General features: G+C 39.5%; 1 protein-coding gene across 5 annotated transcripts in view; it reads right to left on the bottom strand.

The window, feature by feature from the left end:
- The window catches only part of KCNQ5 (potassium voltage-gated channel subfamily Q member 5), a 491006-nt gene extending 466998 nt beyond the window's left edge, over positions 1-24008 (bottom strand). For all 5 annotated transcript variants that reach the window (XM_045011611.1, XM_045011613.1, XM_045011615.1 and 2 more), the window contains exon 1: positions 23629-24008. In XM_045011611.1, the coding sequence (XP_044867546.1) occupies positions 23629-23990 (362 nt within the window). In that variant the 5' untranslated portion in view covers positions 23991-24008. The remainder of the gene's footprint in view (positions 1-23628) is intronic.
- Between the last annotated feature and the right edge of the window lie 736 nt (positions 24009-24744).

The raw sequence follows: 24744 nt of genomic DNA, 5'->3' as shown, positions 1-24744 counted from the left end.
TTAATACTGAAACCCACTTTTGGCAAATACTTATTAGGGGGATAAACTTGTGTATACACTAATAATTGCTTCAACAGGTCTATACTGCACTGCTTACATTCACATAATGAGCAGTATGCAGGGAGCTGTGAAAAGCAGGCAGCAAAATGAGAGAAATGAAAGGCAAGGTTAAAAGAAAAGAAATATTAAAGATTCAAAATAAATACAGCAAGAAATAAATGTTCATTTGATTCATTTCTTATATCAATACTGTAAAAAATATATCTGGTAAAGTTTTGGGATGTTTTATAATAAAATTTAATAGAAAAATGTCCTTCCCTTTAAAAAGAACGAAAATACCACAGATATTTCCCAGAATTCCAGCTGTCAACTGTATGTTTGCATTCTCTTGTGTCTGCAGTGTTATTACATTTTCCTTTCTAGGTAATTTAAAGATGTATTCCTTGGTATTTAGCAGATATTACAAAGTGCTTTTTACTTTTATAAAATTTTTATTTAACTAAATACTGTAGCTCATTTTCATATAATAGGAAACTTACTGTTTATGTTACAGAATTATGCAATTTTAAGGTAGACAGAGGTTTATATTCACAATTCCACTTGCAGACAAGTTTTAGTGAGGAAAAAGGAATCTCCACCAATTAAAGAGCCCAGATTCACACACCATCCCAATTTAAAAGTATATTGTTTTTCAAAATAGAGTGGGGAGAGAATAATGCAGCAGAAAGGGCTAAGAGAGAAATTCTAAACCTAACAGTTATCTAATCAAACATAATATTTACACCACCATAAACAGCAGAATAGACTATACAAATTAGAAACAAATTCTTACTAAAAGGTTAGGTTTAATGGAACAATAGGAGGCCAAGCAAGGGATCAGAATTTAAGACTGAGTTCCATACTTCCCACTCCCTAATGTTCTGAACTGTACTGACAGACACTGGTGGGAAACATGCCCAGCCTTTTTCATCCAAAGTTGGAGTTGCTGCAATGCATCAGTTTTGAAAGTAGGGGAAAGGGAAAATAATAGGAGATCTCACAAAATTCTGGAAAGTATTAACAAGAGACTTCTTGGTTTATGATACCTACAAAAATTTTGAAGTTTGCATAACTAAATATATTGTTTTTTTTAACAACTTTAAGTTCTTCAGCTGCCTGGTTTTCCAATAGACAAATGTGAAAGATTTTTACTGTATACAAGCATGTCATGTTATGTGAAAATAAATACATTTCTATTCTATTTATTGCATTTTGAGGGAACAAAATATTATAACAAACTTCTATATTCAATCAATCCCTCGATTGTTTTCCAAGATTAATTTGGCCCATTATGTATGCAAAAGTGATTGTGTACTTAAAAGAGTTTAATGCAGTTACTAATGCATCCAATATAATCTTTGTCAAGAAGGGAAAATGTAAGATCATATAATTCCACTCTGTGCAGAATATTTTATTCGAGCATTTATAGTCAAATACATTGATTTCCATATCTAGCTGGTGGGTTCAAATCCAGTCATTAAAGACAGAAAATTATTACCATTTTTTTACTGCACTGCGGCTCATCATGGGACATGAATTGATGCCTTTGGTCTTGTTCCCAATGGGCATCACAAACCTAACACAAATGTCACTAATTAGCACACAATACATAGCTCTGTTCACATCACCTTTAGAGGCCTCAGGAGAGGGCCAGAGAACAATGGCAAACCAATTTATGGAATTTTACAACATATGCAAAGATATATACCTCTACCCTGATATAACGCCGTCCTCGGGAGCCAAAAAAATCTTACCATGTTATAGGTGAAACCGCGTTATATCAAACTTGCTTTGATACGCCAGAGCACACAGACCTGCCCCCCGCCGTGCTGCTTTACCGCATTATATCCGAATTCGTGTTATATTGGGTCACGTTATATCAGAGTAGAGGTGTATATATTGTATATGATCTGTAGGATACAGTATCTGTAGGATACAGATTTCCAGGAATGTCCGTCTAGTACATTCCATAGAAACTAAATGCATGATAAAAAGGTTAAAGAGAGAATCTTCTCTGATCATTTAGAAATAGGGAGCTGCAGGAAAATGCATTACTCTAGTTAACTTTAGCAATAGGTTCAGCATAATTAAAAATACACTATACAATGGAAAATTAGACATGATTGTATCTTCTCTGAAGTTATTTTAGGACTAGAAATATATCAATTGTATTTCTTGCATTTTGTTTGGCTCAAAAGTTGTTTAGAATGTGATGCTGCAGGGCTGCACCTAATTATGTTGAGGGTATCCAGAAATAGGTGTACATGACTCAGAGTTTTTGTGTACTTAACCAAACAATCAGGCCACAAGACAGACAACGGCTACAGTTAAATTAAGCAAAAAGACACCAGTTGGAACATTTATCAGCACATCTTCATGCAAGGAAGAGGTCCAGACCAGGAAGCATAAGTTTACAATAGCAATTCTATTCATTAATGTTGTTATGAATATCTTCACAAATCACTACTTGGGACTCATTTTATTCAGTCAGAAAACGTGCCACACTTTATAATAGGAGATCAAGCATAAAGTGAGGATAAAGGCTTTGTTTAACAATCTTAATAAACATCAATATTCTTGGAGGCTAAAGTGAGAGACCTACTATATAGTCTGTTATAATCAATCACATTTTTAACCCTATAAATACTTCATTTTGACAAAATACCAGTTGAGAATAATAATATAATTTTAACTACAGCTAAGATTTTTTTGAAAAACCTGTCTCCCACTGTGTACAGCATAGCTACAGAAAAGGGCAAGGGGGGCAGGGATGGAAATAATACATGGTAATCTAAAGGTATCATTAACATGAGTTTGGGAAGGTTGCTTGCTTATTAGTGGGAAAGCCATAAACTAATTATGCAGGTCATTCCAAACTACTGCTGATAAACTCTTCAGACCACATCATAATATATTTTGCTTATGCTACATAAAAACTGACAAATTCCATGCTGACTCTATTAAGTATGACTTAAAATATTTATGTAGATTGCAAAAGGTTTAAATAAGTGCAAGCTATGGCCCTGAATATTTTTTAAAACTACATTTATTTATTGGCACTATATCACATCCAGCCACCTGTAAAACCAAGTTATTTTAAGTACCATCTTCAGGTCTTGCAGTGATAGTAATATATAACTTCTGAAAATGATATCACAAATTTAAAATATGTCAGAGACTGGATACCTCCCAAACTGCCAAAGCTAAATACAAATACTCTCTAACATTAGATATCCTGAATTCCCAGCTCTTCAAAGGGAAAAGATAAGTGTTTCTAGGTCTGATTTTTTAACAAAATGGAAAACCTTAAACATTTCAAGGTTCAGGACTCAATACTGCCTATCCTATGCCTTGAATAGGAATGATTTTCAGGGGGGAAACTATCTTTACAGGGAAAAAGGAAACATTTTGGTGCCCAAGATCCAAGTTCTTTTTTTTTTCCATTTTTGTTGTTTGTTTTTGTACTTTGGTTTTGATTTTTTGGTTGTTTGTTTTATGGTTGGTGGGTTTAATTTGATTTAGTTTGGTTTAAAAGGTGGTTGAGAAGTTTGGAATGTTAAAAATAATTGTGGCTAAGATGAATCATTGGGCAGAGTGCAAGTATTCAGTGTTGCCAAAGAAATACAGTTTATCACATAACCCAATAGTTTACTGCATAGCTGTAAAAGCAAAGGAATCTATTGCATGGATATCATAACTACATAGGTATTTATGCCCTATACATGTTATGCATCTACTGGGGTTTGCCATTTAAAAAAAAAGCAGCATTTACCAAAAGGTATCTGAATTTACAACAATATTCCTCTATGTTTACAGCAAGAGATAGCAGTAACCATGTGGTAACCCTTGGCAAATGCTAAGATTTTTATTAATTATAATACGTATATTTGAAATCAAGAATCTAGTGAGAATGTGTACCGAGAATAAGAACAACGTGCCTGTGTTTCTTAAGACCTGTGTTACTAACAGTTGAAAAAGATTCTCCTTGAGATCAGATGTCAGGAACCAGTACTGTTGCAGCTGGAAGATCTGAGTTCTATCCCCACTACTGCCATGAAGTTCCAAAAGCACAGAGATAACTATTCTGCGTAGCCACAGAGTTGTGATATTGGTTTCAGCAGAAGCAACACTTGAACTAGTGCAGACATCATAGTATGAAAGAAAAGATTTGTTTAGTCTGAGAGAGTGCAAGTAATTGTCTCATGTGTACCGCTACCAGCTACTGAATGGAATCAGAGCTGCTCAACTGGGTGTCATACTGATAACAACGAAAAGTAGGTTATTTTAGTTCACGTAATGGGGCCTGGATTTGGATATGGAAGATCTGAATTCTAATCTCACTGTGAGTTCCTAGTGGCCACACTGTGCACTTGCTCTTATTACAGAATTTTGATAACAGAGACTTCTTCAGTCTAACAAACAAAGGCATAACAACATCCAATGGGTAGAAGTTGAAGCTAGACAAATTCAGACTAGAAATAGGTCACAATTTTTTTTAACAGTAAGGGTAATGAACCATTGAAACAATTCACCATCACAAAAAATGTATAAAGCAAGAGTGGACATTTTACTAAAAATTATGCTTTAGTTCAACCACAGTTACTGGACTTGAAGCACTGAATTAATTGATCTCAGTAGTCACTTCTGGCCTTAAAGTGTACGACTTATGGTACTAAATGCACTCACATTCTAAATAGTCTAACAGCTGTATGCAACAGGTGGATGTTGACTACTTTAAAACTTTATGCTTTTCAGAGCAGCTCTGGTGCAATTCTACTACTTACATTTAAACAAACTAACCAGGCATTCAAATCACTAGTAAATTCACTGCTGAAAAGTTTGTGGTATACAATGCACACATTAACATATTTTCAAACATTCATACTGTAACTTTCATATTGCATAGCCAAAGTTTACAAACTTCTAACTGTATATTACTGTATAACTATATAATCTCAAATTTAAAGATTCAGATATTTTTTAACTGTTTCTCTTCCTGTGCTCCCAAAGTAATGGATTTGTGTCCATTTAAAATCAGGCTGAACATGACTCAGTATTTCTAAAAACCCTCCTCCCTCAAATAACCCCTCCAACCCCCATCTGAATTTCTGGCCACTGTCAAAGACAGGCTACTGGGCTAGATGTTGCATTTGCCTGACCCAGTATGGCCGTTCATATGTTTTTATGTCACCAATACAAAATAAAGGCTTCAGGCCAAATTTGGGTCCTATATGATTTTTGGGCTCAGACAAACATAGGTGAGTGCTGCAAAAGCAGCATGTAAAAAGAGCTCATATTCAAACTTGGGAACAGATCCCTAAATAGATTATTTTGTATGAGATGTATGAGATGTGGGACAGCTGAGTAAGACAGCAGATCTCCAAAGCAAAAATATGTTATCCATGACATTTTGCCCCCAAATACCTCCTCTACACCTTTGATGGTGGGGTTTGAAGGAGCTCAATTACACTTCTAGGCTACTTCCTTTCATGTATATAAAAATACAGATGATGTAGGGTGAATGTAGGCATTTATAGAAAACATGATGTTGAAATGTTTTCATTGCAACAGCTTAGTCATTATTAATGACATAAAGCACTCAAGCAAAAAGAGAGATAAGATAGTCTGTACTCCAGAGAGTTTACTATCTCCATTTTAGATAAACTGTAACAAGTGAAGAACCCTCCACAAATGTCAGAGATTAGGAGAGATTAAGGGTGAGGAGTAAAGGTACTGCCAATGAGGTCAGCAATTGTGATTACAAGAAAAATCAAATAAATTGACAGGGCCTTGAAGAGCAGTAGACTTATGTACATAATATTTTTCTTCAAAATCTGTGTTTTCATAAAATATTTACTATATTCTTGCTAATTTGCTCATTTGTTGACTGTTTTTGAGGGGTTTCTTTTAAACAGGGTTTTAATTTTAATCAGTAGCTAAGCTTCAACCACTAGCAATCTGACTGTCTGACATTCATTGCACTAGATATAAATGTAAAATAATGAAATGTTTGTATTTTAGATTCATAATCGGAATTCATTTCAGTATTTATCATGAAAAACTATGCTATTAGACACTGAATCGCGTTAGTGTTGGAACATAATACATGAACAGCTTTCAAACTAAACTGAAATATCAAAGAGTTTCTTGAAAAACTGAATTATTTAAGATTGGTTTTAGATTAGGAATATATCCAGGTTTCCATGCCTTGACTGTTCCATTGTTTCATTTATGGATAAAATGTTATGTAGTAAATTACCTGTAAGATATTTAGTGCACAGAATTTGGAAACTCTAGGTTCCTTTTGTAACAGTAAATTTTATGATTATTTTTCTTTAAAATAATTTCACCATTTGTAACCCATTTTATTCATTGCTGCCTGCTGAAGAAAAGATCTAAAGATACAGTCTAAGGTGTATTCTAGAACCTTTTGATTGCCTTTTTAAGAAACGCTGTGGACCTGAAGTTTATGTAGTACAAGTGAAACTGAAATAGGCAGCAATGGATGACACACTACTGGCAAAAATCCAATCAGAATTTATTTTAAACTACTTTTGCATACACTCAAAACCCTCAGTAAATCCAAGAATTAAAAAAATGCTTTACCTTACTTATTATATCAGTGTAAATTTTATTCTGAGTCAGGACTTCAAGATTTAGCCCAATACCAAAAGCCAGTAAATGTCCTTAAGATTTGGCCTGCTACTAATACACAGTAAACATCTTTCTATCCAAAAATATATTTACTATTAATATCTGAATCAACCAAACATTAAATCTTATTCTTTCAATTGAAATATGCTGCAGAAACCATAATAAAAATGCATGTGCATTAATTTACTGGTATTCCATATTCTTTTCCATAGCTATGGTCAAGCTATGCCTCCTGCTCAGAAGCTGCCCACCTGAAAATATCATGTAAATCACTGGTGTTTTACCATTATGTTCTTTCTGATGAGGCCACCCTTTTGTAGAATATTTCTCCCTTTTCTAAGTGCTGCAGAAATGTGCTGGTGATTCAGTAGACAGCACATGTTATGCCAATATTAAACAGGGCCACATATTCTTTTTCTGCAAATGCCCAAACAGCTCAGTATTCAGGTAAACCTAAATATACTTAAATGCCACAGACAGCTATTTATGAGGCCAAAATAATGCAAATTCCACTATCCTGACATTATTACAACCTTCCAGGATATGAAATACTGTAATGAGAGGTCTACTCATCACCTCTACCCTGTGATGGGGTATACTGTCCACTTGGGGCCCTGGAAAGTCACGAGGGTGGCCTCATCAGGAAGCCCTGAGGTTCCAGTCCAGGATTCTATGAAAGGAGACAAGGGTAAACTGGCAGGGCACAGAAGCAGATGGGGCTCATTAGTCTCTTAGCTATCGAGCATGGCAATGGTTCTCAATCAGGGGCCTGGGGCACCCTGGGAGGCCACAAGCAGGTTTCAGGGGGTCTGCCACACAGGGCCAGCATTAGACTTGTATGACACACATAAAAGGAAGAGGAAGTTTGTTGCTGGGGGTAGAACAGCCGAGCAGCCATGTTAAGGGAAATCAGATGTCCACAGATGATGATGTTAAAAAAATTGAGGAGGGACCACAGACTTCATTTAAAGCCTGTTAAGAGCAGGTTGAAATGTTTCTACTTCTCTTTCATGAAGAATGAAGAAGTTAGAGGCATATGAGTGTAACAAACACAGGAATAGGGGGCATGGGCTATACAATTTATCTTTCCTAAAGAAAAGGAGGAACCCACGACCTTAGGTTGTTTTGCCCTGAGACAAGGCAGTTGAGACTCTTGTTTGCCTTGACCTTGGTGAGGGGAACCTTGAGATTAGACCGGGTAAGCCCTCAAAAGAACTTTTATTTTCTCTTGATTTGCCACAGTTCCTTCAGCTGAATGTCCACACACTCCCATCTCCCTCAGATCGCTCCATAGTGCACTAAATTGGCAATGAAAACGCACAATTACATAAACTGTAAATAAAACAAACAAATGCATTTGTGAAACAGATATTCTAAGTTTATTTTAATAAGCACAATGTAGTGGTGTTGCAATGCAGAACTGGACCAATAGATTGAGCGTGCCTTGCCTACAAACTTTTGGTGGCTGTTGTGTTTTGGGGATTTTTTTTAAACAAAAGAATCCCTTCTCATCTATAAGCTAGTTGGGAAAGTGGGTAAAATACAGTATTTCATTTATGGAGACTTGAGTTCCAAATCTATCCTAGGTCACAAGTGAAAAAATATAATCTCTTCTTAGTCTATTTCTTACCGCCACAGAACTACTATACTGCTTTGAAAAATTGGCAGTCTGCCTCACAGAGGGCAAAGGCTTGAATCTCAACAAAGTAGTAACTCAGAACTGATGTGTCTTAGCAGCTCTGTGTGGGAAAATATTGCACAGGACCTAGCCAACTGTGGTTGGCTGTACAGTTACTTTAAGTCTCTCACTTGCATAAATGTCAGTCACCAGGCAAACAGTACCTCTGAACCCTCCTAATTTCTTTGAGTGCAACCCCTCCTGCTCCAAGGCCTCGAGCTGTTCACTTTCTTGGGGTGGAATCAAGTGATTCTCCCATTTTCAAACCAAGCCTGGTACTAATCACAAGTATCTCAGCAGGTCCGACTTAGTTCAGCACCTGCAGAACTGTTTCCTCTAGGAGCAATGACCAGTTGTACCCAGTGACAAAACAACCTTCTTAAACCAAAGTATTGTTTATCTAGCACCAAAGCAAGAAAAAGACCTTAAAATAATAAACAGGGTATATGGATGGCTAGCTTCCTTGAGGATTATCATCCCCTGGAATTTTGGGAAGGCCCCAGCTGCTTCAGACACTCCTGCAGGACCTGTGTTTGGTCTTTATCAGTCTGTTCTCCCCAGAACAGCTTGCTGACAACTTCCCTCACCTCTCTTGATCTGTGGGATCCAGCCTTAGAAGGGCAGGTAACAGCAGCAGTTAAAAGGTAATTTTACCACCTAGGCCCGTCCAGACAGCTTTATCTTTCAGGTTCAGATCTTGCTATCATCATCCATACCTTTGTCTCCTCAAGGTTTGATTATTTCAATGCATTCCACATGGGGCTACATCTTGAATCAATTTGGAAACTGGAACTGGTGCATAAAGATGGCCACCCACTTGGTAAGCAGGGCATCCTACAGAGAGCACATGTTCTAAGGACAGGCTGCAAAGCTTATTTGTTTCATCAAGACTTTGAAGAAAATCGAAGGAGGCTGAAGTGCAGGCAGATACATAAGGACGTTAGTATCTGGTGACAGGCTGCTGCTCAGTAGAATGGGTAATTTGACTGTATGGCATATTATGTTGCATTTTGGTTTTGTAATTTCAAATGATCAGCAGGCCACTTAGATCATGTGAATGGGTGGCATTTTATTATTTATTCTAACTTGAAATAAAATTAAATGAATGAATAAATAAATATCCATCTTATTGCAAAAGCCAGTTTCGGATCAGAAACTGCAACATTATCGTTTAAAGTCCAATGACAAACCTAGCTATTGTTCAACTCAAAATTTGGCAGATTCTTGCATTCTCAGTAGCTGACAGAGCACACACACACACACACACCTGGTATATGGATGTTTAGGGAAAGACCAAGTCTTATTTCCTCAAGTCGGTATATATGGCCAAGGCCTTGATTAAAAAAATAAAATAAAAATAATAGTGTATTATTTTTAAGTCAAATCCAATTAACTGATTCACTTAGGAACCCAAGTTCTCAGTCTGCATTCATACTGCAAGAGAGAATTTAAATTATGCATTTAAAAAAACATAATTTATTAATTATTTTAAAAGGTACAGTCAATTAAATCAGTTTGACAGAAAATTTTCATAAATTCCACCACATTTTAATTTAGTTTCCTGTGAAGGCAGATAAGTATTTAAATACTGTATAGCACTTGCTCTGGTACCACAAAAGTATCAATAAGAAATCTGGCCTGTAAAAATGTAGGTCAAGTGTGCAGTGCCTCAAACTGGTAGATGTATGTACACCCCATTACCTTTAAGATATTCTCTATTTATGTCTCCAACCCTCCCAATAAGGATTTTCCATCTGTATTTGCAGAAAACTAAGCAATCATATTTTTCTAGCAGCTGGACAGACTCTTTCTTTCAGAAACACCCCTGTTCATTTCAATAGAGTATTTCACAATATTAATACTGGTGAATAAAACTGCAATCATGTTAGCAATTAGGCATGTATTTAAGAACATAAGCAGTCCCAAGGAAATCAAAATTAAGCACATATTGTTTTTAGGATGAAAGGCTAAGTGTCTAACAAATGCACTCCTAACTTCATTGCATATGTTGAAGAGAATGAAATTTCATTCCCAGTACATTGTCACATACAATAGTTATGGAGTCCAAATTATGGCTAACAATTCAGCTTTGGAAGTTCACCTCCTGTCCAGACTACATATGTACATGCCCTAGAGATAAGATATCTTATCCCTAAGGCTTGACTCCAATATTTCAATATTCTTAGAAATAATAAAGTATGTTCAGATTGTTGTAATGACTTACAGATTTATTTCACTTACAGGTAAAAGGACAGGCTGTCCATAGTTGCCTACAAATGCCTTCTTTACCTTTGGTGAATGGATCCGGTTATTAACAGGACAGCCTTATTTCACAAAGCAGCACCAATTAAATGACATTAAACTTATCAAATAATCAGTGACTGACTCAAGTGCACTACAAATTTGTAAAAATCAGCTGTTAACTACAAACTACTGTACAAACAAAACACACATAAAATGCCTCAAGGAAACTGATATTTAATTATGACTTTGGGTCAAAATAAAATTAGTTTTTGTTTTGCTTGGTTCTGTTGTTTGTTTGCTTGCGGTTGTTTGAGGGGGAGAGGGTTGGAGGAACAATCTGCTAAGAAAATGCTCCCCTGATGTATTTATAAGGATCTTTTGGGCAGGTTTAAGATCAACACCATCCAATGTACTCTGGCACATCCCTCCTCCACAATCCCCATTTTCTTCTATCTATAGCATGTGGCCTGCTAATCCCTGCAGTTTGATTTGTCAGCTTTGCTGCTGCTTGTAAGCACCGTCTTGCAGAGACTAGTGGAGAACATGAATGTGAGCTTTCCCAGAGCAACACATGACAATGATGCAAATGAGCACCAATACAACAGTGAAACTGACTATACACAAAGGGCTGTTCTTATTCAAAGAAAACAAGCTAAAAAACCAAATACCAATAATAGGTACACCAGTTTCAGATGGAAATGTGATTTTCAAATTGAGGGTTTTTCTTTAAGGATTCTCCAACAATGAAATAATGTTCCATATTCAGTGGATGCATCATAAAAAGGATACATCAGCTCATCTGTTCACCAACTTAAGTTACAGCAAATGCATCACCTCAATTCACTGCAGCCTACATAGGTTCCTCAATGAACACAAAGTCCAGTTTGAAGTTGCTGCACCAATTTTCAAAGCCATCAGCCAGGTACAGTATTGGCTCTAGCTACCTGAAAGCTCACCTCCCTTCAGTGATGACATCACATGACAGTTTGTTCCACTTGGAAAATGAAGCTGCTGACTAATAGGGAAAGACTTAAACCCTCAGGAGACAGATATCACACAAGAGACATAGCAAGACTGTGGAACTCATTCCCAAGTGAAATAAGAATGTACACCACCCTCACCACTTACAGAACTAAATGCAAAACCCAACTCTGCATCTTAGCTCTCCCACAATAACTCTCTGAAATACATCAGCATCCTCACACATCAGATATTTAAGAAAAAAATCCAAACAAAAACTTTAAGCTTTTTTTTCTGGTAGGGTGGGAAGAGAGAGATTTGTGCATTTACTTCTCCTTAGTGGTGATCAGATTCCACAGTGATCTGTGACTTTAAAAAAAATAACAAACAAATTAAAATTAAGGTACTAGAAGAATTTAGATTTGGACTGGTAGTTCTGACTATCTGACCTAGGAAGGGCACTTACCAAACTACCTTATCTAATCCATTAGTACACTAGTTTGAGTATCTGAACCGTATAACTGCCAACTTTTTCATTCTCTTGAACCAGGAAAGTATTTTTCCCTCTTGTTTCATCATACGTGAGAATTAGCACGGATGTGTTGATACAATATGACATCAAGTATGGTTACAATAAAGTCATTAAAAGTCAATGAAAGCCTTGAAATCCAAATTTTCATGTCTTTACATTTTAAACTGGGTATCACAAGATAATGTGCTTGATCCGGCAGATGATGGATAGCATAGAAAACAGGAGACTCCTGCCTGAATTGAAAAGGTGGGCAGGTACAGAACTTCCCTTCTTCTTTCTAATGGGATGAAGAGCATAATTCATTTGTAAATTTTTACTCCATACCAGCTTTTGAAAAAAAATGCTAACTGTCCTATAATTATTCTTTATAAAGCATTGTAAAGAGTGTGTAAAATCACAACAACTAACTTCAAAGATGACGCAGGTGCACAGCACCTCTGAAAAAATCACACCATCATTTAGAAAAGCATTTAGGCAACATGTTGAAGTCCATCCTTATTCAAGAAAGCACTTACAGATATGCTTAAGCGTTTTCCTGAATAAGGGCCTACTAGGGGTATCCAAATATGAATTTAGGTGCTAACTTGGGCACCAAGTTAGAAAATGTTGGCCATATTGTTTCAGGCAGTTAGCACAAGCAAACAGTCAACCTCTTCTCAGAAAGTTGACAAAACTGCTTGACCATCCAGCTAATCTGTGCGAGAACCTTTGGACTGCCATTTAAGGGAGTTAAGAAGTTTGTTCTGACCTAAGCTAGGAGACTGCTTTATGATCATTTTGCAATTGACGCAGGAAGTCTGGCTTAGGTGCTGAATTTGCTTTTTTAACTGAACTGTGGTGGTAATCCCATAGGCAATCTATATCTCTTATTATCAGATAGGTTATCTAGACAGACATACTAGCATTAATACTCAAGAACATAATATGGAGAATCAGTTTGTTGCTTATTTCAATCATCTGCACAAGGGAAAGATTTCCCCTCTGAAAAGTAAAGATTTGATATTGTAAAGAGAGATGTTTGTTTTGTTTAGAAAAATGGGATATTGAAACTAGGTCTGCTGTATTTATATGGTATAGGTTTGCCAATAGACAATATTGTTTTTTTTAAATCTCAGCTCTTTTACCCACATATGAAGGGCCCAGTTCTGTTCCCATTAATGGCAAAACCCCCTTAATTTCAGTAGAGCAGAATCATGCCCCAAACCTACAGTAATGGAAACATGAACCAGAGTAAAATCAGGGCATGATTAAACTTTAGACATCTAGTACATCTCCCAGCTTAGTCAGGGGTCACTAAAATACAGCAAGATACTGCCCATTAAGCACCAGAGAGCTAATAGTTGAAGTTTTATTGTGACACTTTGGTGGCTTATATTATTTAAAAGGAAATTATTCAGCTTGTTTTCAATTTGTTTGTTTATATAAAAACAAAGTGTGTTACTTACATAGTTTATTATTAAAGTATCTCCTCATTATAGTGAAATTCCTGTGGAAAAATTAACTATTTATTTATACCAGAAAATATATTAATTACGATCAGTATCATTACAGCAAATACTGAGTGCAATAATGATTAAATATTGAACATAAAATGCAACCAATGTAATTAATAGCAGCAAAGAAACCTGTGGCACCTTATAGACTAACAGACGTTTTGGAGCATGAGCTTTCGTGGGTGAATAACCACTTCATCGGATGCAAGGATGTATTCACCAACGAAAGCTCATGCTCCAAAACGTCTGTTAGTCTATAAGGTGCCACAGGATTCTTTGCTGCTTTTACAGATCCAGACGAACCCGGCTACCCCTCTGAATGTAATTAATGTTAGATATAATTCACATTGAACTACTATTGGAAAAATAATATTTAATTCAGATCCAAAACAGCAGCAGTAATTTAATGCTGATGCATATTAATAAACTAGTCATATTTTTCCACTGTTAGGTTGAAGGTACACCAGGACATAGTGATAATCCTGTTTAAATAATCCTGTTCAAACAGAGGATTTAAGTTTCTAGTATGTTTATCCTATTAAAAAAATCGTTTTTAGCTCATGAAGAATTACAGAACTGGTCAAAATGTGTCTCACAAATGCTGTCCCATAAGTGAGCCAAAATCTCTCTGGCCTCTGCAGCCACCACATCTGCTCCTTCTTCCAAGTTATAATCAGCATCCCATGCTACACTAGGCATTCATGGCTGTCCTTTCTCATGGATCATATCTTTTATTCCACCCAGCCTTTTTACCAAATACAGCATTTGGAATCTTAGGAATTATTGAATTTTCTTGATATAAGAGATGCCATGTAGGTGTGGGTTTTATCTGGCTGACTGGATGTCAGTCAGTAGGAGATACATTTTAAAAAATCCAGATTCTTTCATAAACAGGGAGACAAAAAGAGGGCATATCATGCTCAAAATTCACACATTAAGAAAAATGGACCTAGGATTGACCAGAGGAAAATGGAGATGGGACTCCTTGCAACACAATGCCAACATATAATTTCACGCGGGGGGGGGGGAAGGAGAGAGGGTGGCGAGAGGAGGGAAGGACTCCTCATGGCAAAATAGTAATAATAAGATGAGGCCTGACCCACTTCTCAGTAAATGGAGATGGGAGACATACTGTACTTCCTCGTATTACCTTCACTTTAAAAATCTATTCCAAACAATGGCCCAGAACACTGTCTTTTCTCCTGCGGTCATGCAGGGTTCATAATTCCTTCGGGCTACACACCCATGTGAGGGAACGAACAGGATGCAGCTCATCTGCACAGTTTTTCAGGTCCAGGACTCTCAGTAACTCTTTCCCGAGGAATGTATTTTTGTTCTTTTTTTCCCCCCACAGGGTGGGGAGCAGTTCTGCTTTTTGTGGCAACCCAATGTTTCCCCTGGATAGATCATCTGCTGTGGAGCCAGCATCTGCAGCCTTATGGTGCTTACACAGCTCGTGCAGCTGAAGATATAACATGTGAGATCAGGCCCATACTAAGCTGGATCAGGCCCAAAGAGACAAATGAAGGTAAGTTAAAGTCACTTGTATTTACTCTCTGGATGTGTAAATAATAAGAACATTCAGCACATAACATCTTGAAAATTCCAGAGCATTCAGTAGCTCTCCAGCAAAAATGTTGCCCATGGAACACCATAGGGAAGAGGGGGAATGAAGCATTGTTTTCTGTTCCTTCTCTTCCACCATCATAGGTAATACATGATATGAAGGCATGTTTTAATTATTGTGGTATTACTGTTGGTGTGCCACTGTTTAAGTTGGATGAATATTTAACATATAATTACACTATACATCCTAGTACTGAAAACAAATTTTCCCAGGTATGTGCATTCATGTTTATGTATAGTTTGCTCCCAGCACAATATATACATGGCAGATTTATGCTGAAATGCCTCTACATTGTTATTGTTATATAGAAGAAAAAAATCTCTGTCTTGTATTTAGCTGAAAGTTATATGACAGGCGACATCTGAAGATGTCCACGCAGTGTGCAGAGGCGGTCAAAAAAGTAAACAGGATGTTAGGAATCATTAAAAAGGGGATAGAGAATAAGACTGAGAATATATTATTGCCCTTATATAAATCCATGGTACGCCCACATCTCGAATACTGTGTACAGATGTGGTCTCCTCACCTCAAAAAAGATATACTAGCACTAGAAAAGGTTCAAAAAAGGGCAACTAAAATGATTAGGGGTTTAGAGAGGGTCCCATACGAGGAAAGATTAAAGAGGCTAGGACTCTTCAGCTTGGAAAAGAGAAGACTAAGGGGGGACATGCTAGAGGTATATAAAATCATGAGTGATGTTGAGAAAGTGGATAAGGAAAAGTTATTTACTTATTCCCATAATACAAGAACTAGGGGTCACCAAATGAAATTAATAGGCAGCAGGTTTAAAACAAATAAAAGGAAGTTCTTCTTCACGCAGCGCACAGTCAACTTGTGGAACTCCTTACCTGAGGAGGTTGTGAAGGCTAGGACTATAACAATGTTTAAAAGGGGACTGGATAAATTCATGGTGGCTAAGTCCATAAATGGCTATTAGCCAGGATGGGTAAGAATGGTGTCCCTAGCCTCTGTTCGTCAGAGGATGGAGATGGATGGCAGGAGAGAGATCACTTGATCATTGCCTGTTAGGTTCACTCCCTCTGGGGCACCTGGCATTGGCCACTGTCGGTAGACAGATACTGGGCTAGATGGACCTTTGATCTGACCCAGTACAGCCTTTCTTATGTTCTTATGTTCTTATATTAGGCCATATCATGCCATCAATGTATAATCAGAATGGGGAGTTCTCCCTAAATATCAATGGCATGATATTTGATATTTGACCAATGTAATTAGCTACAGAAATCTCTACTCAATAGACATCTGAAAAAAATATTCAATTAACAAACATATTTGGAGAACAAAGCAGGAAGAACAGAATTTCTGGTAAAATTATCACTGGCCAGAAATGAGGGGTTCAGGGTGCGAGAGAGGGCCCAGGGCTGGGGGAAGGGGTGTGAGCTCTGGGAGGGAGTTCAACTGCGGGAGGGTATTCGGGGTGTGGGCTCCAGTCAGTGCTTACCTCAGGCGACAGCCTGGGAAGCGGCCGGCATATCCCTCTGACTTCTAGGAACAGAGGCAGCCACAGTGGCTCTGTGTGCTGCCCCTACAGCTCCCATTGGTCGTGGTTCCTGGCCACTGGAAACCACAGAACTGGTGCTTGGGCCATGGCCGCCCCTGTGCGTAGGAGCAGGAGGGACATGTCATCAATATTGGGAGCTGTGCAGAGCCAGGTAGGGAGCCTGCCAGCCCTGCGCCAACCAGACTTTCAACAGCCTAGTCAGCAGTGCTGACCGGAGCCACCGGGGTCCCTTTTCAACTGGGCGTTCCAGTCAAAAACCGGACACCTGGCAATCCTACTGCCATATTACAAGCAAGTTAATAAGAAATAGAATATTTGCATCTCAAAAGGTTGAACAAGGTTAAATTAAAAAAAATATACAAATAATTGAATCATACCCATAATTATATCAAAGGGCAAAGCTTTCCGCCCACCTCCAAACTCCAGCTGCTCATCAGAAAGACAACTAAACACACTTACACTTCTGAAATTCATAGATTATGGAGTTATTTCTAACTATTTCTGGTAAAGACATTCAGATATGTAACCCATATATAAAAATAGATATAAGGAATGTTTTCAAAAGGCACAAATGACATTTAGGCACTCTTGTTTACTTTCAATGGGAGTTAGGTGCTTTTGAAAAATCTCCTCCACAGTAACTTCATGTGTTGGATTATACTTATTGTCACTGATAATCATTAAATCAGTACTCAATCATCTTAACATATTATTTGCTTGTTTTTGTTAAGAAGACAGTTTTGAGCAATATTCAGCTTTCATACAATCATAGAATCATAGACTATCAGGGTTGGAAGGGACCTCAGGAGGTCATCTAGTCCAACCCCCTGCTCAAAGCAGGACCAATTCCCAACTAAATCATCCCAGCCAGAGCTTTGTCAAGCCTGACCTTAAAAACCTCTAAGGAAGGAAGGAGATTCCACCACCTCCCTAGGTAACCCATTCCAGTACTTCACCACCCTCCTAGTGAAAAAGTTTTTCCTAATATCCAACCTAAACCTCCCCCACTGCAACTTGAGACCATTACTCCTTGTTCTGTTACCAGCTACCACTGAGAACAGTCTAGATCCATCCTCTTTGGAACCCTTTTTAGGTAGTTGAAAGCAGCTATCAAATCCCCTCCCATTCTTCTCTTCTGCAGACTAAACAATCCCAGTTCCCTCACCCTCTCCTCATAAGTCAGGTGCTTCAGCCCCCTAATCATTTTTGTTGCCCTCCGCTGGACTCTTTCCAATTTTTCCACATCTTGTAGTGTGGGGCCCAAAACCGGCCACAGTACTCCAGATGAGGCCTCACCAATGTTGAATAGAGGGGAATGATCACATCCCTCAATCTGCTGGCAATGCCCCTACTTATACAGCCCAAAATGCTGTTAGCCTTCTTGGCAACAAGGGCACACTGTTGACTCATATCCAGCTTCTCATCCACTGTAACCCCTAGGTCCTTTTCTGCAGAACTGCTTCCTAGCCATTCGGTCCCTAGTCTGTAACAATGAATGGGATTCTTCCATCCTAAGTGCAGGACTCTGCACTTGACCTTGTGAACCTCATCAGGTTTCTTTTGGCCCAGTCCTCTAATTTGTCTAGGTCCCTCTGTATCCTATCCCTACCCTCCAGCGTATCTACCACTCCTCCCAGTTTAGTGTCATCTGCAAACTTGCTGAGAGTGCAGTCCACGCCATGCTCCAGATCATTAATGAAGATATTGAACAAAACCGGCCCCAGGACCGACCCTTGGGGCACTCCGCTTGAAACCGGCTACCAACTAGACATGGAGCCATTGATCACTACCCATTGAGCCCGACGATCTAGCCAGCTTTCTAGCCACCTTATAGTCCATTCATCCAGACCATACTTCTTTAACTTGCTGGCAAGAATACTGTGGGAGACCGTATCAAAAGCTTTGCTAAAGTCAAGGAATAACACATCCACTGCTTTCCCCTCATCCACAGACCCAGTTATCTCCTCATAGAAGGCAATTAGGTTAGTCAGGCATGACTTGCCCTTGGTGAATCCATGCTGACTGTTCCTGATCATCTTCCTCTCCTCTAAGTGCTTGAGAATTGATTCCTTGAGGACCTGCTCCATGATTTTTCCAGGGACTGAGGTGAGGCTGACTGGCCTGTAGTTCCCTGGATCCTCCTCTTTCCCTTTTTTAAAGATGGGCACTACAGTAGCCTTTTTCCAGTCATCCAGGACCTCCCCCATTCGCCATGAGTTTTCAAAGAGAATGGCCAATGGCTCTGCAATCACATCCGTCAACTCCTTTATAGCACCCTCGGATGCAGCGCATCCAGCCCCATGGACTTGTGCTCATCCAGTTTTTCTAAATAGTCCTGAATCACTTCTTTCTCCACCGAGGGCTGGTCACCTTCTCCCCGTACTGTGCTGCCCAGTGCAGCAGTCTGGGAGCTGATCTTGTTTGTGAAGACAGAGGCAAAAAAACAGAGCTTTAATGTTGGAAGCACTTACAGTGGTGTACCAAGCAAACAACAGATCACTGTATTTCTGCACAAGCTGATAAAAAAGAATCAGCATTCTAGGGGTTCTGAGAAAACACTTTTAGAAAAGTTAGAGTGTTTTTAATGTATTTGTATGTTAAATATTAGCAGAAACACAAATGACTATGTGGTGTGATATGAAGATTTTACCAGCATGAGTTTACGAGGCCAGCCTCATTATTCACAATTGGTATGGACATTCTGATTTTATCAGTGTTCATATTTGAACTATTCCTAAACCATCAAGAGTCGAAGATTGTGCCATTTGAAAGGCAATTTTCCCTATACTTACAATACAGGTTTAAGACCTCTATGTCATGAAGTACTAATAAAATGCACACAGGTAATATGTAAGTGAAGAAACATGTAAGTTGTGGGTCTGATCTGGCAAACCCTTACTACCCATTATAATCCTATTTAAGTGACTGTCTCTGCCCAATAACAAACACTAAATCCAGCAGTAGACAGTCACAGGATGGTGCCCTTTCTGTGTAAAATTACAAAACTCTAGGAATGAAACACAAATAACAGAACTCATTGATTTCTAAATTTTAACTTACTATACCTGTTCCTCATTGACTAGCTCCCCTTACTCCTTTATTTACAATGGCAAAAGTTTTTCCATTAAAATTTAACAATATTACAGATTAAACCCTGATCGAAAGTCCTTCTGCATGGAGAAACTCCATGAGAGTTCCACTGCAGGACTGGTTCCTGATTAGCTAATGCCATTTATAAATAATGCACTCCCCCCCACCCACCTACCAAACTTCTAATTCTAAAAATTAAGAAAATTGAAAATTTGGAGGAGGAAATAAAATTTGTGGTTATGCCATCTTGCAGATCAGAGTGATATTTACATCCAGAGTTATATTCTCCTGAAAATAAGGTTTAACAATTTATAGCCCCTACCTATAACAGCAATAATAGACTCTGCTGTAACGTAGATATGCATTAACAAAGTTAAAAAATGGCATCTCAACGAGTAAATAACTTGAGTTACATATTTTTTCCAAAAGATTTGTCATTTTTAACATTACAATATCTGTGTAGAAAATTTGCGAAGATTAAATTATGTTCGATTAGATGGTTGCAAAAGATGCATCTGAAATACTGAGAATTGTATATATTCTTTAAATTGTGCATATTCTTTTAATCTCAATAAATAAAAATAATTTAGACAGAAAAATTGCATCCAAAGTAATCAGCTCTTTGCCAAATTTTCACCCAATGGAGCTTCAAATGGCCAAGGTAAAAAGCTCATTAAAATGGGAGTTATAATAGAAACACTGACAAATCCTTAAACTAGTGGTACTACTAGGTGCTTCTATAGTACAATAGTGTTTCTAAGATGCTTCACACAGCTTTGATCAGATAAAAAGATACTATGTTGGCATTTCCAGTTGCCAAAATTGCCATTTGTAATTAAAAACTAAAATTGGCACTCATTCTATGCAGGCAATTATCTAAAGGCATCTGGCAATATTCCTTGTTTACAGTGTTGCTGTGTCATGACTTCTCTCTGTTTGGAAATTTATTTTTTTATAGGTTGAATACTGTCAATTTTATTTTCAACTTGGATTTTATTTAATAATTATCATTATGCTCTCAAATTAAACAGAAGAGTACCAAAGTATGATTTCTTGGCATTTACATGATAACTGCAATAAGAAGTGTCCTAACAAGTATTTAAGTGATTTTCAGAGTATTGATAAAGTACTGTCTATGCCAGAATACGACCTAGGGTAAGAGATTCCTATTAAAACACAAATAGCGAAGTGTACCAAATAAATGACCAAAAATAACGAAAGTTCAGTCTACAACAGTAAATTTTCATAATTAACTATTTAGAGGGGAATAAGTATTTCTACTTAGTTGACAGCAATCTTTCACTAAATGAAATGTCACTTCAAACCTGTTTCTGTTTTTTTTTTGTCTATAGCAATTTTGGTCTACTAAGTAAATCTATCCCTGAAGCACCTCATTAATCACAGTGCAGTGGTTCTTGGCAAGATATTCTATATGGCTATAAAAACTATTAAAGTAGGATTTGGGGATTCCCATGCTGGTGTGATACAAAGCATTACTTGATCACAGGTTACCAAAGACAGCTTTTAACAAACTGTTAACAAAACAGTTGTTTTATTACTGAAAGTATTAAAACTGACATTTGCTCACTATACGTAATCATCTTTTCAGTGAAATTACTGGAACTACTGTTCAAAGAATAGTAACCTTGCATCTGCTCTATACTGTGCAGTCTGTTCGTTTTCTATGATTAAACACAGTGACCCATCCTCATATACCATTTATCATATCAAAGATCAATTTTCTGTACTTTTACAAATGTAAAGCACAATATTTTAAGAACAAAACATTTATTTGACTGGCCTTAACATTAGTCATACTTCATCTGGTTTACTGCAGCTTTTGGGGGTTAGGAATATGATGTATTGCAACTCTGTCTTTAGACTGAATGATCTTTGGTGTAGGGACATGTATTTGGATGCAGCCAGAATACATAATAATAAGAGAGGACTAATATTGAACAAACTTGTTTTGGAAACCCTGAGGATACTTTAAAATGGTTGCTGAAGGTAGGGTGTTAAAGCCTACCTCACATAAGCAACACCCTGTCTTAAGGAGCCAATTCAAGATACATCTGAATTCTCTTTGAAGGATAATGCCTAGAATCACAAGAAATGTTTTAGTCACATCCTCTACTAAACCCATATACACTGTGCACACTTCCAAAACAGAAGAGTAACTTGCTAATACAAGATGCATAGGGAAATGACATTAACATTCAAGGACAAGATAAATTAAGACTACATAACAAGGTAACAGTTTACTAAGTGGTTTCTAAATAATGCCCAACTATAAGAGAAATAGTAAGGAACTTCTTGGAAGTCCCAAATGAATTTATCATGATCATTACTAATAGGAATTAGTTTGGAATTCATCCTAAATGTTGAACATTTCAATAAAAATATAACAGTAACACTATGTCCATTAACTACTGCTGCTATGGAACTCAGCTGGAAATATATATGCAATTTGCATGAATACTAAATGAGTTTATAATGATCAAAGCTATTACTTAGAATACCTAATGAATTCATAATGATGGGATCAACACATTGCAGGATGCAATGAGAAAATGGGTAATAATAATTAAATGGAGCAAACATCTCAAATTACATCATTCCTGCTTTGTAATAATCAAATACTCGGATATTTAAGTATAGGGGTAATATTGAAGAGAATCGACTAGAGCCTGGTTCATGCGCAGCTCATGAACCATGTCTGCACCCTGGCTTTTTACAATCACCTCACTGTCCTTTTAACGTTATTGCAGCCAAGAATTCCAATTCGCAAGCAACAGATACAACCGCATCTGTGAGCAGATGTCCCGTGCTTCCTGCCTCTAACATGAGCAGACACCTGCAGACTTACATTTTCAGAACAGATTGAAAACGGTCCAAAAGCTGTGTACCAACACACTGCCCTCTTTCCCTCCAGTAACTCTGCTTTTTAGTTAGTTTCTGGGAAGAAGCACGTACAAAAGTATCTAAAAATAACCCACGGGACAAAACTGTAGTAAGAGCCTGGCTACACGAGCGAGTGGATGGACGCGGTAGGAAAACAGTAGTAAAACCCTTTAACCAGGGAAAGTAAATATTTGCTTCCCAATCAATTCCTCGTTGGGCATGGTCCGCTTGATGGTCAGGTCTAGGCTGCCTGTCTTTTCCCACCTTCCCCCAGCGCCACGAGCGAGCCCAGACCAGTCTTTGCATGTCTGCCGGGGCCAACCGATCATGTGCCTGGCCCAGGCAGCCCTGCCGCAGCACAGCCCCTTGCAGAAGTGACCGCCAACACGTGGGCCTTCCCCCGGCCCAGCCGGCTGGCAGAGCCCCCCGTCTCCCATGGCAGCGACTCCCTTTGCTGGCTGCTGTCACCGCGTTTACGCGGAGGGGGGGCCGCGCTACAGCGTGCACAGACCACCCCAAACGCTGGCGTTTCTGAGTCACTTTTTGGCGGGTTTTTGGGGAGCGTCACTCCCTCTCGCTCGCCCGCCCGCCCGCCACTAGGGGCTGTCACCGGCCGACGAGCCCCGCTCTCCACCTGGACTTACCCCCCCCCTTGCCTCCCACCCCCCCGGAGAAACGCTGCAGGCGAACCACAGCCGGCTTCCCTGGCGCTCTTGGGAGATGCCCAACTTAAGGAGCCGGGGCGGGGCCGTGCCACAGCTCATGCCTCCTCGCTGCTCCGCGCCTCACCCCCCAGCCGCTGCCTGGCCGAGCCGGCGCCTGGCTCCCGGGCTGGCGGGGACAGGTGCGCCGCGGCAGGGGCGCGGGGGGGGGGGGGGCAGTACTCACACGAACGCGTGGTAGATGAACGCCCAGCTGCGGGGTCTCTCCAGTACGTTGTACAGATAGTTTTGCAGCCTCCGGTACTTGACGTTCCTCCGGCAGCTCTGGCTGCTGTTGTACGACAGCGGCTTCCCCAGCAGACTCATCCGGGCTCCCCCTTGCTTCCCCCGCCGGTTCTCCCGCGAGCCGCCTCGGCCGATGGCGCTGCCGGTGCCCAGCAGGAGCAAGCCGTCCCCTCTGGGGGCCGAGTTCATGAGCACCCTGCTGCGGCCGGACTCCACATCCTTCATGCCGCTGCCCGCGCGGCTGCTCTTCATCCAGAGCCCGGCGGAGCTGCCCTCGTCTCCTCCGCTGTGCTTGCGGGGCATGGCATCACCACGGGCGCTGAACGCGGGGCAAGAGCAGCACCGGAACAGGGCGCGGGCAGCCGCCGTGCGATCAGCTTCCCCGGGGGCGGGGGGGAAGCGGCCTGCGGAGCCCGGAGAAGGCAGAAGAGAGAGAGGGGCGCAGTGTCCAAACGATTCCCCGGGCGGAGGGAAACGAAGCGGAGCGGGAAAGGGGGAGCCGTGTGGGCCACTTTGAGCGAGCAGGGTCCTTTCTCCTGAGCTTCTGGCAGGAAAGGAGCCCAGCGGTCCCCAAAACACCCCGACTCGCCCCTTGGGTCCCAAGGCAAAAGGCAGGACTCCTGAGCAGCACCCCAAGCCTGGTGGTGCCCGCACCTTCCCCTAAAAGGCAGGAATGGCTCCCTCTGCCCCCTCAGCCTTCTTTTTAAAAAGAACTTTGAAATAATATGGGCTCTCAGCAGCCCAGATAACGCAATATGTTAGCCAGCGAGCCGGGATCAAGCAGTAACGTGGAAATGCACCGTGGGAGAAGCTCTCTTAGTTATTGGGATGTAGGGAAGTGAGGAAAAAAAAAAGCCAGGACAGCTTTGGGGGGGAATTAACAGAGAAGGCTCCTGCCCTTGGCTTGGCCAGTACATTTTGCTCTCACGGGCACCTCAGTCGACCAAACAAGCTGTTGCTCTAATTCCAAACGCGTGAGAAAGTCAGCAAGTAATTGTACATCCCTTGAAAAAATGCTCCGAAGTGTGACCACTTTTCAATGGTAAACACCATGCCC

Source organism: Mauremys mutica, chromosome 3 (assembly GCF_020497125.1).
Source record: "Mauremys mutica isolate MM-2020 ecotype Southern chromosome 3, ASM2049712v1, whole genome shotgun sequence".
Classification (NCBI taxonomy): domain Eukaryota; kingdom Metazoa; phylum Chordata; order Testudines; family Geoemydidae; genus Mauremys; species Mauremys mutica.
This window is presented reverse-complemented; position numbering and strand designations above follow the sequence as displayed.